Raw genomic sequence first — 18,390 nt, 5'->3', positions numbered from 1 at the left:
CTTGCTTATTTCTATTATTTCTTTTTAAAAAAGCTTTCAATGACTTTTTGGTATTCTTTATCCATTTATTGATTTAAGGTTTGTAGAACTTTTTTCCCTAAAAAAAAAAACAAAACTATTAACCACGTTTTAGATGTGTTTCAAATACTTTTCTCTTATATTCCTTGTCCCTTACCTTTTTTTTATATGTATATTACTATAAAATTAAATGTTTAATATAGTCATATTTTCAATATTTACTTTATAACTTCTGGGTTTGAATATTTTATTTCAGATCATCAAAAATATTAGTTCTATTTTCTTCTAAAACTCCTTAGATTCTACATATTGATTTTTAACTCACGTGACTATTTCTTGTATAAGGTGTGAAACAGGGCTCTATATGTGTTTTATTTCAAATAATAGTGGTTCATGCACCTTATTTGTTGAATAAGCCTTATTTTACCCATTGATTTGAAATATCAACTTAATCATATATTATATTGTTAGACAGATATATATGTTTGTTTCTAGAATGCTCATTATATTTCATTGATCTACTTGATTATTTCTGTGCTGATGTCATGTTGGTTTAATTGCTGAGACTTTATAATGGTTTTAATATTTTTAAATATTTTGTAATTAACTTTGATATTAAAAAGGAAATAAAGTTGTGGTAGTTTTCACCCTCCCTGAAGATTGATTGACTCTATAGACAGCCATCAACCTAATGAATTCAAAAACAGACAAAGCCTTCAGTTTAATTCTATCAAATCATGGCTTTGAAGTGAAACATCAATGAGATACAGTTCTATGATTAACTGGCCATGTATGTACGGTTCTTTTGGAGCAGTCACCTTTTGGGGTATCAGGGAGGCTCTATGTAAGAAAACTGTATGTTCTTCCCTTGTTTTGATCCTAAAGTGGTTTTAAAAATAACACATTACCTGCAATAAACACCTTAAACTTGTCTGTATTTAGAGTTTTGGTATCAAAAACTATAAAAATTCATGTTATTTGATGTAGGATTTCCATTCTTAAAGACCTATGAAAAGGATAGACAAAGAAATTTTCACTGCCTTTTTATTTACAAGAGAAAAAAAGTACTTTAAAGCCAAATAACAAGAGAATGGTTAAATAAATTATGATGTGTTTACAATAAAAATGCAATTAGACTGAAGTGCATATCACAAGAAAAATCTCAGGGAAGATGCTTGAAAGGGATTAAATCATGCATTGTTTTATCTGTGTCTAATATTTTCTTATTAATCTTTAAATATTATCTTGTAGATGAAAATTTATACCCAAATATCAAGAAGTGATTTCTTTCTCAAGTATCATATGAGTGAAGAGAAACTTAAATTATTAGGAATCATTCAAATTTGAGGAAAAAATGCTCCATTTGTATGGCAATATTAGTTCCTGTGAAAACAACAAATTTCATCAACTGGCCTGACGGTGACTTCCTCTGGAGCAGAGCAAAGCAGCATGTCAGAGGACAGTAAACCTCGACTTGCTGGGGGAAGGGCACTTCTGTGCCTTTTGGGAGATATTCCGCCACACTGAAGCCTCTAAAACAAAAATCCAACTGTTTGAGGAGTAACAGAAATAAGGTGATCATTCCCTTTTCTATCTCTTCATAGCATCAGTGTGACAAATATCTTAGAGTGAAAATAACTCTGAATTGCCATAGGCAGCCAGGTGAGAGGACAGACACAGTATGGCTCTAGTTTAAGGGCAGATGAACAAGTGAAAGGGTTTAGCACAAAATCTTTTCTTTTTACCTGATGCTGAGCTTCCCATTTAAAAAAAAAAAATTATATCAATGACTAGAATTCAGAATGATATAACACCCCTGGAAACTATTCTAATATTTCTTTATGAGAGAAGCACTTAGAAAATACAGAATTGAGAATTAAATAAATACTATTTATGGATGAACATAGAGGCTCTAACTATATATTATACTTAATGATATAGAATTCTTGAATTTTATATCCAAAAAGGCCAATAAAAGTAATCTAGTCCAAATCCTCTGTCTCTGCATGCAGAACTGGGAGGCTGGGAAGACAGAGGTAAAAAAATACAGAGACTGGACTGGTGGTTGCCAAAGAAAAGGAGCATTCAGGACTATATGAAAGAAGTGAATGTATTAAGAAGTACAAATTGGTAGTTACAAAATGCTCACAAGGATGTAAAGTAAAACATAGAGAATTTAGTCAGTAATATTGCTATAATAATGTATGGGGCTAGTTGGGCATGGAAATACCGAGGGGAAACACCATGTAAAGTATATGATTTAGTCACTAAGCTAAATAGGGCTAGCAGCTGACTTCTCAGCAGAAACCCTGCAAGCCAGAAGGGAATGGCAAGAAATATTTCAAGTAATGAAAAGCAAAGGCCTGCAACCAAGACTGCTCTACCCAGCAAATCTGAAACCGATACAAATAAAATCAGAAAAAAAGAAAGAAAGAACAGCTTTTCCCATTCTAGAAGTTCACGAATGAGACCTGCCTGAGGTACTCAGGTATCCTAACCCTTCAAATGAATTCGCACATATAAATGTATGTTTATATAGTTTCAAAATGTAAATGTTAAAAGTATAATTTTAAATATTTTCAGTTACTATAACATTGTCTCCTGATAAAAAATCAGTTAAGACTCTGCTATCTCCCAGAGTTCATAGTGATTTAGATAGTGTATCAGTCTCCAGGGTCTGATGCCCCTAGGTCTTATTAAAAGTGACCTTCTGGACTTCAAAATAACCACATAAATCCTGCCTGAATTCCTCTAGCTTATCTGTGGATAGTATATAGTATCCTAACTTCATTAAGTAAATGGAACTGGGAAGGTTCTCCTGAAAATCTAATTGAGTTTAATCTTGTGGCACCTATGGTTGAATGAAACAAAGGATATTTTTTAAAAAATATTTCATTTACTTATTTTTAGAGAGAAGGAAAGGGAGGAATAAAGAAAGGGAGAGAAACATCAATCAATTGCCTCTCCTATGCACCCCAACAGAGAACTGAACCCACAACCCAGGTATGTGCCCTGACCAGGAATAAAACCAGCGACATTTTGCTTTGTGGAATGATGTCCAGCCAACTGAGCCCAATGGATCAGGGTGAAACAATGGAATTAGTACTTGGTAAGATATTCTTAAAATACACATACAAACACACACATTTCCAAATACCTTGTTTATACAATGAAACAGATGTGTAATAACATATCTTGTGTTTTTAGGTATTTAGAAAAAATCAGAGAAACAACTTTCTAAGGTGTACCACATCAAGAAAAACATTCTAGAATCATTTTATAAAACAAATGCCAGGCCTTGGCTGGTGTAGCTGAGTGGATTGAGTACCGGCCTGTGAACCAAAGGGTCACGGGTTCGATTCCCAGTCAGGACACATGCCTGGGCTGCAGGCCAGGTCCCCAGTAGGGGGCGCACAAGAGGCAACCATGCATTGATGTTTTCTCTCCCTCCCTCCCTTCCCCTCTCTAAAAATCAATCAATCAATCAATCTCTAAAGAAAAACAAAACCCACAAATGCCAGGAATTGCAAAATGAAATCAATACTATTTCCTGATGGATTTTAATGTTCAAATCAATCAATAGTGTATGCATATGCATGACTTTTATGTAAGAAAATAAATGATATTTCCATCAAAACCTTCCCCTTAGCTAGTGTGCCAATGGAACGACTACCAGGAAGAAGAAAGGCAAGGACAGCTCTTTTAATGTGTATTAATTAGCAATGTACATAAATGAAGGCTTTTCCCTTACAAAACTCTCCCTCAGCACAGCTTTGTTGGTATGAGAGAATTAAAGGAACACAGCAAAAAATACACACACACACACACACACACACAACTGCTTCATAAGTCCTTACTGTGATCATTCCACCCTATTCTTTCTTACTTATGCTAAATAACTCTAACATTAATGGAAGGTTACTGTAAGTTTGTGGGTTATGTATCGCTTCTTAATAGCAACCAAAATGATGCATGGATGACGTTCGTGAGTGATAGCTAAAAAGGAAAATATATATAAATTGATGATAACTAAGACTGCTACACTGCTGTACCATATCAGTGTGCTAACCAACCAAGAAGTGGCACTGATAAACAAAGTGTATGAGAAAGCGGAATCTGTATTAACTTCACTCCTGACATCATCACTAGTTTAAACTCATTTTTACAGTATATTGAAAAACATCAATCTTGGATTTACAATTAATAGGGAAAAAAATAATAGTAAACTAAATTATACACACATTAAATACTTATTTATCCAATAACCTGTTATTTTTACCATATCAAAATTTTTTCATCATTTATTGTAGTTAAAATGGCAAATGCTTTATATAAAGAATATAAACAAATTTAATAAATATTATTCGATCAAAATATTTAAAAATTTATAAATTTGAGATATTTAGTTAGCAACCTATAGCATATAATTTTCAAAATACTGCCAAGCACTAAGAGGCAACTGAATGGTATTTCTTTGTATTAATTGTTTATTTCAAAGTTTATATTTGGTGCTTTAAAAAAAAGAACTGTCTTTTTTCTATGTTATCAAATCATACCAGAATATCTTAACAAAGGTATAACAACAAAAAAGTATATAAAAATATCTTATTCAGATAGTCTACACAATTTAAATTATGATAAAAGTTCAGAAATACTAGATTTTTTTGGACATTTCTTACTTACCTGTTTGTGAGCATGGTCATATGAATTAATGTGATTGTCAAATTCCTGATGCTTATAATACTGCTTGTCACAGAGTTCACAGTAAAAATTGGCCTTCAGATCTTCTAGAGCTTTTGCTATGGTGTTCTCCTTCTCAGCATAATCCTTAAAAGAAATTTCAAATAAGGAAGCAATTAGCTCTCCCCTGAGTTTACTTTGTTTTGATGGTTGTCAACTAGTATAATAATTAGAGTAGGAAACAGAATTTAACAGACAACCAGAACAATGAAGCAAATAGCAATAAACCAAGTTGAAAGAAATTATGAGTTAAAGAAAATAAAAGATTAATAGAAGTAGCCAAAATAAATGACGAAAAAAAAATAGAGGAGCTGTCAAGAAGAAAAACAAACCATAGAAAAAATAGAAGCCCTTATTTGAACAAGTTGCTATGTTATAATAGCATAGGAAAAATACAAATTATATAGGTATGTTGATTCAACTGTCAGTTTCTAGCAATAGTTTAGTTAACATAAAACTTCTAAACTCTGAATGAATATAAAATGTGTCTTCTTTGACAAAGTCCATATGAGTACATCAATATTCAAGTTTGGTATTTTTGTTTGCTTGTTTGGTTCCTTAAATGTCTACATAGTAACATATTCATCACAACTAGATTTCATTTGACTGTTTTCATCTTGATTCATAACAATTTAGATTGAACTTTCAAATATTCTCTAGCTGTGAAAAAATAAGATTCTTTTCTGCAAGTGCTTTACCTAAACTGAAAAAGATTAAACTGTATAAGCAGATTGCTTTCATCATAAATAAAGATGGATATAGTATAATCAAACTCCGGAAAAGAGGAAATATGTAGCTTTCATTTACAAAGCATAAAATAGCAAAATGTTTGGCTGTGGTTTTTAAGTTTTCTTAAATCTAAATTTACTTTCTATTTTATGCCTCTTTAAAATTTAACATTGTCAAATATGAATAAATTTTACAGGTTGAAACACTGTCCAAGTTTTTCACTGCAATGCCAATATGCAGAAGACCTAAACTTCAACCCCTACCATAGAACATGTCACATTTCTAATTTATGTATTTTCTCATACTTAACCCATATAAAATCCAAAATAACTGTATATCCAGGCTTCTTATATGTTTCTATAAGACACTCTCTCAGTCACTTGGATGAGGTGAAATAACATAGCCCTCTCTGTGTCAACGACAATTGTCCTTTTACCAATTATAGAGACTAAAAATAACTCATAGTTTGTGCAAATTACTTCTAGAAAATTTAAAAGTGGTTTACTAACTGTAGTTCAATGAATGACAAATACTTGCTTTACATTATTGTACTATATGTTGGTGTATACATCCCATAGCATAATCTTCATCATGATTTGTTTGTATACCTTGTAGCATACCTTGTAGTAATGATAAATACACCTGCCATAATCTGTAAACACATTGCCCAGTTTCTCAATTTAAAGACAGAAATCTATTGTTATGTTTTACTAGTTTTATCAACTGCATAGTGAGGCAATAAAATGCAACATCACTCAAATTGTTACATGATTCCATTAATTTCAATAATTAATTTACCATGTTTCAGCAGATTTGTGGAATATTCTCTATTTTAGATGATTTCCAATATATTAAAAAGGTTGTTTTAAAAATATGAAAAGGAGTCGTATACATATAAACTGCTTAAGTCGTATACATATAAACTGAATTTTACAAAATCTTCAAAATATTATTTTGTGGATTAGCCAATTTAAATGAAACAAAAATTAAGTATTAAGATTTCATGGCTAAAATGTGCAAAGCAGAGATAAAATTCCAGTCAATATGAGTAATAATGGCAACAAATTTTTCTTCAAAGCTGACTTAGCTCCCGAAACAATATTCTTGAATTGCAATTTCTTCACAACTTGTAGATTTTCCCCATTAATTATAATCAAAGTTAAGCTACTTCCTTTCTTTAAATATTTGGTTATTGCTTATTATGGTTTAAGTTTATTTTTCTTCCTAAGATTGATATTCCTCTAGAGAAGCAAAAATTGTTTCCTGAGGCAATCTTCGAGTAAAGCAAATTGACATTTTTAGGTAAAGTACATTCTTCATAAATATTAGCCTCATCCTAGATTTGAAAAGAAAAACAAATCTGAAAATAATGGCTATCATTTATTCAGGGCTTGTTTAGGGTCAGTCATTGAGTAAGAGTTTGGATGCATTTACTCATTTACTCCTGACTAAAATACAGCAATGTTTACTCTAGACATCGTTCTCATTTTACAGGTGTTTAAGCTGAATAATCTGCTCTGTAGCATTACCTTACATTTAAAATTTAAAGCACATAAAAGTAGAGAGAACAGTATAATAACCACTCAGGTACAACAGTTATCAACTCCAGGGCAATCTTTTATCTTATCCTAGTCTGTCTCACACTCTTTCCTGCCCCAGATAAATTTTAAAGAAATTCCCAAGTTATCTGTAAATCTTTCAGTATGTATCTTCAAAATAGGTCTTTTTAAACACATGACAAAATCTGTAAACCAATATTAGACCTAAACAAACAAATAAAAACAACAAAGAACATTAATCATTCCTTGATATCATAAGAAATCCAGGTACTGTGTTCAAATAACTACAATTATGTAATATTTTAAACTAGTCTGTTCAAAACAGGATTGAAATAAGGACAGTATATTACCATCATCTGAAGTTTTTTAATCTCTTTTATTCCATAGGTCTTCTCTATTTTTGTTTTATTTCTTATTAAAATTTATTTTCCAGAAAATATTTGTTATACTTCACATTTTGAAAAAAAATTTCAGAAGTACAGAAATATTGCAAAATTATTACAAACTTATACAACTTTCACAAATAAACTCATTGTTAACATTTGACACCTGTTTGTTCTCTTGCTCTTTATATTTTTCTAAGATATTAAAAGAAACATAGTCTAGTGGAAGCATAGATTGTAATAGATTACAGAGTAAAAAACATGTTTAGGTTAGAACTTTCAAGTTGATATGAACTGCAATTAAGGAGACAGGGCTGTATTCTAGGAAATGTCAGTGGCAGAAAAGGGACTGGTTATTGTACTTGTATAATAACCACTGTACTTGCAAAAGACATATATATTGTCATCGATTATACATTTTTTTAAGATTTTATTTATTTATTTTTAGAGAAAGGGATGGAGAAATAGAAGGAAATATCAGTATGTGGTTGCCTCTCACCTGCCCCCAACTGAAGACCTGGCCTGCAACCCAGGCATGTGCCCTGTCTGGGAATCGAGCCAGCAACCCTTTGGTTTGCAGGCTGGCTCTCAATCCACGGAGCCACACCAGCCAGGGCTGATTATACGTTGTTTTAAATGTATGTAAACAAAATCAGCTCTCGTTAGACTGACATGTCCCGATGTCCCTTGGCCCTTTTTCTTCCCCATTGTGATAATATTGGAAGAGGCACTGACTGACATTATAAAGCACAATAATACATATTCTCCACAGCCACCCCACTGCAGAAGGTAAGAAAACACATTTGAATAAGATGAAAGAGGAGCATAGCTGCTCATATATGTCAACCCCAAGTTTCCCCTCCTCTTTCTGGAAAAGCCATTTTGTTCAACTATGTACACAAAATTTCTCTAATGTCTCATTGAGTGGGAATGACAAAAAGTGAAGGAAAACGGGACAGCTGCTTGTGGCTTATCAGATCATCCAAACCCATCACACTTCATATATATCTATAAGCAGTTAAGTTGGAATCCTTGCTTTAAGGAAAGCAACACACAACTCCAAAGTTATCAGGTCATGAATTTTTCAATAGAAAGCATTTGCAATTGTGCAGGACATTTTTTTTTTTTTTTTTTGCAAATCAGCAAATTGAAACATAAAATTTAATGGTTTATCCATAATTTCAGGGCCATTCAATCCGCCCCATATTAAAAAAGAAATAGCAACAAAGTAGGACTTTGAAGGGAGAGAAATATTTCATAATAACATCTCTCATGATGGCTTTAGCAGAACATATGGTATGAAATGATATTCAGTCTCTCACAAAAGACACCCATAACTTGGGGCACTGGAATAACCTTCCCTGAGGAATGTAAGCTCTATGAGAGCAGGAGTTTGTACCTGTTCTGTTTACTGCTGTATCTCCAGAGTTTTTAATACAGTGCAGCATTGACAGACACTCAACACAAAAAATAGACAATATTAGCCCTTTTTTCTTCTGCAAATATATAAAATGAAAACAGAACAGAAACTAGCAGTGCGAGATATACAGTGTTATTAAAATGATTGTGTTTATGCCTGGGTTTGTGTTACCTAGCCATTTGGAGAACAACTTTAGAGCTAATACCAAGCTATGCCATATACAAATTATCATTGCTAAATCGTAGTTATAACGTACATTACATCTTGATTTTTCTGCTAGAAACTCTATTTAAAGTAGTTAAAATTGCAAAGCTATAAATGTGGCACTCTTAATATATTATTATTTTCAATGCTAAAAAGTAACATTTGTATGCAATTAACACAAAATGCATTGGAAAATTTCTCTCTCCACCCCCCTCCTATTTCTCCACTAAGGAAAAAAAAAAGCATCTTTGTTATTTATATGCAGGATAAATTGTATTAGTTTCTTTAGAGAGAGAATGCAAAAAAGCTTTTGTTAAGTTTTTATTGTAGTAAAAAGATTAATCAAAGAAGAGATAGCAAAACATCCCCACAGCCACCTGTATGTTGTAACCACCTACTGCCTTTTGCTCGCGTCTGTGTCCCCACATTTTTCCTTTCTCGTCCAGGGGCTTCTCTGACTGGTGATAGCAGAGCATGTGGGATTCCATTCAGCACTAAGAAATTCACAACTCACAAGCACTGGGCAATGAATATCATGTAAGTTTCCCTCTCGCCACTGTGGAGGATAAGGACTCAAGGTTAAATTTTTTTTTTTTTAATCTATCAGGCAGATATTTTCTGAGACACCATTCTAAGACTCCACAGACAGTCCCAGGGAAATGGAGTTACTTCTAACAGTGGCAAATATTTATTCTCATATTAATTTTCCTTTCTTCCCTTTTCTGGAACTTCATTTCTGCTTCCTGGATTACTTCTCCAATAAATTACCTGCACAGATGCTTTTATCCTGGTCTTGACTTTAAGAAGAACTGGCTAAGATGATAAGTGTTGTAGGATTTTCTATGAATGTCTTGCGGACAAGCTACATTTTCTAGCGTACTATACAATGATATTATTCTTTTCAAAACTCTCCAAAAGTCCCCCATCATTATTAGAATAAGTGTACTTACAATGACCTGCAATTTCTACTCTTCCCAGTACCTGGCTAAATGTCATCATTTTCTATCATTCCCTTTCCTTTACCTCACTTTGCTTTGGACACCTCAATTTCCTTAATGTTTCCAAAGCTTTATTAACTATATACCCACTTTGACGCTTGAACTGGTTATTTACTCTCCCTGGAATGTTCTTACATCAGATATCTTCAGGAAGCATTTTAGCAGAGTTTTTTAAAAAATGACTTCCTTTATCCTTCTAGCAGAGGGACGATTTTTATTCTCTGCCTCCTTTCCCCCATTTATCTTTGCTTTTAATGGAAACAAGAGGAAGCTTACTCAGGGAGAAAACAGTTATAGGACACTTTTGGGGAGTAGAGTCCATGTTAACAGTAAGGAAGAGATGGAGTACAAAGGAAGGCATGTGGAAAATCTGATGCTAGTTTTATCTGGTTTAAATTCTTTCCGTAGTAGGCAAGAGAACAACCATTTCTTGGTGATAAAATGCTGTGTTATTGTCTTAAAATATATGTCTTTCTCTTTTGAAAGGTTAAGTGTTATGATCTCAAAGGCTAAAGAATATATAACAAGATGATTCTCAGGAATATAGAAGGGACAACTAAAGGTTGAGTTACAGGGTCACATTTTATTAAAAGTCACAAATGTATTGAGCAGAATTATAATAAAAAGGTACATTTAAAAGTGAGATTTTTTAAAGGATTCCACAGAAATGTAAATTCACATATAACACCATCCAACTCGGGTGAGCTAAACCAAGTGCAAGCTAATAGAAAGGGCAAAGTTTATCTTACATACACATTTACAAGACCTGGAGCAAGTAAACTTGTTTCCTAAAATTGATAACTCCTTTCAGAATTAGTACCAAGGCAAGAGAGTTCATTCATAAAATTTTATGTATTTCTATTCTGTGAGTATTTAGCTGATAACCACTGGATAAAACACTGGACATGGTTTCTCATCTGTTCACGTAAAAGAAGGACTGACCCCCAAACCTCTGCTCTCAGGGTACAGCCTTGTCTGTCTCACTGGACTATACTCACCATCGAGACAATGGATTTTTGGAGGCATCTGTTTATTTTTTTCATCCAAGGATCCTATAAGAAGGCCTAGCCTGTAACTAGTACTTGTTAGCCTCTCTGGTTAACTTAAACGAGTTATTCAGTACAACCTGAGAAAATGCAAGAAGACTGAATTAGACTTTTCCTTTCATGTTTGGAAGGATCTGAGGGTCATCATGTCACCAGGCTAGATTTTAACTAAGCAGTCTTCTTGTGCATAAAGCAAAGCTGTGAGGGATTGCACTTTCAAGGTAAACAAGAAAAAAATATATCAGGTTTTACGAAGCTAAATGGTAGTTAAGGTATGTAGGATTCCAGATCATATATATAAAATCACATATACAGTTTCAACAGGGGAGTTCTATAGTAATAGATTCTGTAGAGTCCCAGTGTAGAATGTTCAACTTAGAAATTTCTTAAATTCGCAGGCAGCAATCATCTTGTTTGAAAGGTAGAAGGAAGGCGTGTAAAGGTATGATAACTATTTGTTAGTGTTTCAGTTGTAACAGTAATCTAGAGTAGGACAGAGCATTTCCTCTAGTGCATTGTCTCACTCATTATCTTAGCTTGAGCTCTCCCATAAATTGACACTGAAATAAGGAGCTGATTTTAAGTGATTTATTTGAGATCTCAGGAAACACTGGTAGAAGAGTGGTGATGTAAGAGAGAACATGTTCAGAGCTTGGAAGTCATCACTCTTGTACTTACAACAAAAACAACCTATAAAAATGAAAATCAATTCTTTTTCTTGGAGCTGTCATTGAATAGAGGTCACAGGGTAAAACATCACTTCAAAACCTGAAGAGACCAACTCATTCAGAGATATAGCAACTGATACCTGCTTATTTGATTTTGAAACTGCTGGAGCCATGACCTTGTTCGAACTCTTCAATGTTAACACTGATGAATTACTATAGACTGACTATGGCCTTGTGTGTGAAACATTAATTCTTGGTGGCTGTAACTCAGAAGGACCCCGAAACACTTTTGTAGACTTTTCTTTCATGAACCTCACCAGATTCTTATGATAATAATCTGAGAAAGAATTCCTTGTGTCCTTGGAAGTTGGATGGGAAGAATAACTATTGTGAAATAAAACAAGAATCTCCTCTATAACTACAGCCTACTCCTTAAGGGTAGAGTATTTCTACATCTCAATTCGAAGACCTTATTTTAGCCAAGGAAGGTAACTTATTTTTCCTACAAATGTTCTGTCTCACCTAAGTCATGGGAGCAACATTGTCAACAGGGGTCATGGCTTCAAGAAAATAGAGTGAAAATTCTATAGCCAAAAAAAGGAGTAGGGTCCTGGGGGGGGGGGAAGAAAAAAGAAGCTGCACCTCAGTAGAAATACATATGACAGGCACAGCACTGAGACACGGACACATTGTAAGATTAATATCTAACCAAAAGTTATAGATGGCTTCCTCTCCCCTATACTTTACCAACTTAGCTCTAAGGTTCCATTGCAATAGTGGGTTACAGCTGAAATCCATATTGTCCTTGTAAAAATGTCTATAGGGGAGCATGAAGTGAAAAGGACATAATTAAGGACACTAGAGAAATTTAAAGTCTGTTGTCCATAGAGCTACAGAAAACATTAGACAAAGCCCAACACCCAGACAGATTAATAGAAATATACTGAAGGTCTTCTTATCTCAGTTCCTATTACTTTATACATGTTCCATTTTCAACAAAAAAAATTACAAAGCATTCTGAAAGGTAAGAAAATAAAAAGAGGTTGAGGAAAAAAAGAGAAGCACTAGAAAGAAGCTCAGATCTCAGATATTACTCACATTGAGATTTCAGAGAGAGAATTTAAAATAACTGTAATTAATGTATGAATGTCTCCAATGAATAAAGTGGACAACATGCAAGAATAGATGAGTAAGGCAGAGAGAAATTATAAGAAATAACCAAGAGAAAATGATAGAAGTCAAAAACACTTTAACTGAAATGAAGAATCCTTCAATGGGCTCATCAGTAGACCCAACGCAGCTGAGGACAGATTCAATGAACTGAAAGCTGTTTCAATATAATCTTAACCAAGCTGAAATTCAAAGAGGATAGAAGGAAGGAAGGAAACCATAGAAGGACATCTTAAAGCTGTGGGATAATATCAAAAAATGTAATGTGTATTCGGAATGCCAGAAGAAGAGAAGGACAATTGAGTAAAAGAAATGTCTGAAGTGATAATGGCTAATTTTTTTAAATTAATCACCCCTATATGTGTGTATGTGTATGTCAAATAACAGCAAAATAATATAAATAAAAATACAACAAATACCTAGCCATATCATATGTATACAGCAGAAAACCAAAGAGAAAATCTTGAATTCAGATTTTAAAAGGGAAAAAAGAGGCTTACTTATGGAGAAATAAGAATGAGACAACAGATTTTTCATCAGAAGTCCATACAAACATTATATATATATATATATATATATATATATATATATATATAATGTTCTTTAATAATATTATATATAATCATTGTAATTAAATTTACTGGGTTACATTGGTTAATGATCGATACGTTTCAAGTGCACATTTCTATGACACATCATCTGTATATTGCATTGTGCCAAGTCTAGTCTGCTTCTGTCCCCATATATTTGACCCACTTCACCCTCATTACCCTCCTACCACCCTCCCTTTCTATCTGGTAACCACTACAGTGTTTGTTTTTCATCAGTCCCCAAGTTAACTTTGTTTAAAACAAGAATACTAAAAATAAGCTGGGTTATTATAACATATGAGAAGTAAAATGAAACACAACGTCAGAAGGAAATGAAGAATGAATTAAGAATACTCTTTTATAAGGTACCTAAACTACATGTCAAATAGTACAGTGATATGTGAAGGTGAAGTTAAATTAATAACTATGTATGTTGCAAACTCTAGATCAACTATTAAAATCTATTGAAAATAAGTATAATCAGTAGAGTAGAGAAGAGATAAAAATCAAATCATGTTATTCAATTAAAAACAGAGAAAGCAGGAAATAGGGGGAGAGAAACAAAGAACAAATTAAACAAAGAGAAAACAAACACAAACATGGTAGCTGTTGCATGAACTATATCAGTAATCATGTGAGAGGTCTAATATACCAAATAAAGACAAAGATTTTTGGAATGACTTAAAAATAAACTAGACTAACTATATGTTGTCTAAAAAACAAAACAAAACACTTCAACTATAGACTCAGGTTAAAGTAAAGAGGTGGAACTATAAGTAAACAAAGCCAGTTTACTCCGGGAACTCTGGGACCTATAGAGAACCCAAACCTCTGAGCTCTGTATCAACAGAGAAGGGAGCTACACTATTTATCCAAAAGATTGCTTTAAGGACCGGTTAATGGCAGTTTCCCAAAGGCATTTACATCTGGAACTTTGAGTTTTTTTAAGTGCAAAGATGGCGTGGTCTCCAGTGTCAGGAGAAAGTTTTCAAGAAGGAAGTTCAGGCATTACCAGTGGGAAGGAAGCCAGGGCTGTGTGCCTGAAAACGGTAACTGGCGACAGGTGTGGACGGGCACCAGGGATATCAGCTACACTGACTGAGCCCAGGGCAGGAGCTGTGAGGGAGGGCAGATCGTGATCTCACCAAGATCTCTAGGTTCTGGAAGGATCCCTCATAGAAACAAAAACTTTCCGAAAGCATCCACTCCTCCACCCTGAGTTGTCTTTCTCGCCCCTGTAAGTTTTAGGAATGCGGAGTCTTCATTTTCATTGCCATATCCCCAGTGCCTACAAGAGTACCTAGAACAAACGAGTGTTTAAAAAATATTTGTTCAATAAATGAATCAAGGAACTGTAACTATATTTTTTGGAGTTCTACAGATCATTAGTTATTTATAGTTTTGAACCATGTTTTTCGTGGTCTGTACTATTTGATCGGGTGGAAAAATATATTTGAAGTACCAAAAAATACACTTTTTTGTTTACTAAGATTTAGAAGCTTATATTTATAATCCTCAGTAGGCATCTGTGCAAAATTTAATGCATTTTACAGAATAATTTTCAAAAAATAATTTGTAATACTGTGAATTTCACATGAAGTTATCTCACTTATTGGTTTATTTTGCAATGGGAAGAAGAAATGATACACAGAGAGGTATAAATATCTGCCTTTAATGATCAGCAAAACCAATTTCAGATAGTAGAATATATATGTATAAAATAATTTCTGTTTCTACTAACATCATTATGTTGGAAATGCAAACGAGACACAACTTTTGTTTATATGGTACATGTAAGCATTATAATAATTTATATCTCTAAACAAAGGCCATGATAGGAGAGCAATGGTAGGCAGATTCTTCAGTGGAGGTAATCAGTGAAGGTAAAATAATGCCTAATTCATTGAAAACTGAATAAGTGTCCGTAGTTATAAAAAAGGTGCAGTGGATTTTACATTACAGGAAAAGTAATTGTGTAGAAAAATGAAATGTTAAACTTGAAAAATTGAAAGCTGTTTGGTGTGACTAGGGAATTTTGTGCATGTTTTGGTGTAGCATAAGGGATTATTCTTAGTGACAACAATAGGAAGGTAAAACAGAGATTAGATTATGACAATGTCCCAATGTATGTTAAGAAATCTGAATGTTGTAACAGCTGATGAGGAAATCTGCAAAGATTTTTAATCAAGAAAGGAAACTGATCAGGTTTGCATTTAAGAAACAAATATGTCTACTGGGTAGTCCATGAGATAGAAATGGAGTTAAGAGTGGAAGCAAAGACACTAGTTTGGACAATATTTTCCAGGTGGGAATAGGCAATATCATCAATAAAAAGAACAACCACCAGAGTAGAGATGATGGGAAAGCATGGGAAGACTAGAGACAGCATCGTAGTAGGTTGTGACTGATGAAATGAGGTGTACAGAAGAGACCAGTTCCAGTGGAGGGATGGAAACAGAGACCCAGTTTTTCCACAATGGTGAGTAATTGGGAGGTAAGAAAGTACATATTCTGAGTATCTTCCTTTGAGAGGGGAAGATAGTAGCTAGTCACTTCTGGGATGACTTAATATGTTGAATCTATAAAATTGTTCTCATTTTTTTTAAACAAGAGAAATTCCCTAGAGCTTAGATATGAGTTTTTTAATGTTTTCTGATTTTACTCATATTTACTTTCATTTGTTATGTCTTCTTATAAATCAATTCTTATTCTTTGTTTTCATTGTTAAGTATTTTAAACATAGCATAATACAATAGATTAAAAACTTCAGAACTATTTCATTATCATATAGTGAAATTGAAAGGACACAATAAACATTGTAAAAATCAAGGTACCCTGTAGCTTGTTATACCCATTCAATAAATATAGCCATTTTCACTTTAGTAACTTGGACTGAAATGATCCATGACTAAATTCAAGAGCTACTTGGAGGCCAAGGTAGTATTTTAGATTAGATGAGAAATAAGTATATTTTATATTACTGCATGTTGGGAAGGGGAGATGTAAGAATTTCTGCATATTTATTAACAGATTCATTGCTCAAAAAGATGGTCACATAGAAAAGGGTTGATATGATGAGGACTTAAGATATATAAATATCTATATCTATCTATATAGATACAGATATATATGAAAAAGATGGATTCCTAATTAATTTTAGATGAGTTCTACTATTTTCTAAAGTCATACATTTTTTCTTTTCTTTTTTTAACTTTTTATTTTCTGGCTGCAAAATGAAACTGTCTTGCTGAGAACAAAATAAGGTAAAATAACAGTCCTCAAAACTTTTACCTCTATGCAATTTTGGAAAATATTTTCTCAAAAAGCAAGCACAACACTGTAGGTGTCACATCACAGGAGTTTTCAGACACCTGCAAAGATCATAATGCAGCTACAGTTTCCATAATAAAAGGAACAATATGTGGAGACCTGCTCTCCCTCCCTTTTGTACCAGCAGGCTTTGCCCTGTGGCTAATTCTGCTTTGTCTTGAACTCCAAGTGGGAGTGATAGTCTGTGCATTTGATACATTGTTAGCACAGCAGGGAAAGCCCATTTGAAAATAATAATATGTTTCAAGTATCCAAAAAAGGGAATATTTTGCAAAGAGAAACATTTTAACATGAAAAACTTACAACTAAAATTTGGATGGAGAAGACACAATGAGGAAGGAAAGCACATTAGCATGTATTATTGATTGTCAAAAATGAGCACTGCACTCAAATCATCTCAGCCCTTGCAATACTAATCCTCAGGTGAACATTATTGGCCCCATTTTACATATGACAAAAACAAGACTAGAAGGACTAGGATAGCTGCCCCCAGACCGTACACCATGCAATGGTGAGTCTGACTTTAGTTGGCTCCTTTTGAGCTACCACCCACCAACCCTGACAATGTCTCCATCAGAAGAGTCCATAGTGGCCTAAAAGAATTCATATCTATATACACACATATATGAAACAAAGATTTTAAAAGAAATTAAAAGTTTAAAACGAAAGCATTTTTATTCATAATGTTCATAAATAAGTGCTTTATTTATGAACTAAATAAAAATTTAAATACATGATAATGATAATGCAAAACATTTAATCCTGTCTTTTTTTTTTTAAATGTATGATAGTTAGGCAGCCTGTATATTTCAGGAAGAGGAGATTTAAAACAATGTTTCTGTAAGGCTGTACAAATGCTACAATAAAACTACACTAAGCATAAGGAGTAGATCAGTGATGGTAGTTTTACCATCATAGTCATTGTAAGTTGTTATACTCATGAATGTAAAAGCATCATAAATCGTAGTGGCATTAATTAGGTTATAGAAACAGTATGATGATTTTAAAACATTCATAAAATATAGCTTTAATTAGGCACTAATCAAAGTAAGAGAATATTATTTTAAAATATGGAATTGGAATCCTGTTTAGTAAAATAACAGTGTCTCCTTAGGCTATACTTTGATGGATTCTCTGTGGCAAAAGCAGAAGTATCTTTACCTCCACTCTTTCCTTTGCATTCTTAGAGTTGGCCAGGGTACAGAAAAGTCAGGAAGGAATTGCTTTACCTCAAGAAGTTCAGAAATTTCACATTTCTATAGCTCTTGGAAAGAAACATAGAGGGATAAATGGGAAAAATACATAAAAGGATGGAAATTTCACCAAGATGATTAGGTGACAGGGTTCAAAGAGAAAATGTGTATGGAGAGAAAACAACTGAGGCAAAGATAACTGAAAATCCTTTATGAGGGAGAAAAACTCTGCATTTTCAATTATTCACTTGCAAGCTGATTTCCCTGATATTTAATAAGATTCTGCTAGAAATATGATTGAGACATGGTGATGTATCAGGGTAAGACCAAAGAGTAGTTTAC

General features: G+C 33.3%; 1 protein-coding gene across 1 annotated transcript in view; it reads right to left on the bottom strand.

Annotated features, from left to right (window-relative positions):
* Positions 1–18,390, bottom strand: part of ZNF804A (zinc finger protein 804A) — a 261,475-nt gene that overhangs the window by 36,749 nt on the left and 206,336 nt on the right. Inside the window, exon 2 of the mRNA XM_054562745.1 lies at positions 4,702–4,845. Coding sequence (XP_054418720.1) covers positions 4,702–4,845 — 144 coding nt within the window. The remainder of the gene's footprint in view (positions 1–4,701; positions 4,846–18,390) is intronic.

The sequence above is a fragment of the Pteronotus mesoamericanus genome, unplaced genomic scaffold, assembly GCF_021234165.1.
Source record: "Pteronotus mesoamericanus isolate MK-2021 breed Mesoamerican mustached bat unplaced genomic scaffold, CSHL_Meso_final scaffold_651, whole genome shotgun sequence".
Taxonomy (NCBI): Eukaryota; Metazoa; Chordata; class Mammalia; order Chiroptera; family Mormoopidae; genus Pteronotus; species Pteronotus mesoamericanus.
The sequence above is the reverse complement of the archived record's forward strand: the minus strand, read 5'-3'. Positions and strand labels throughout refer to the sequence as shown.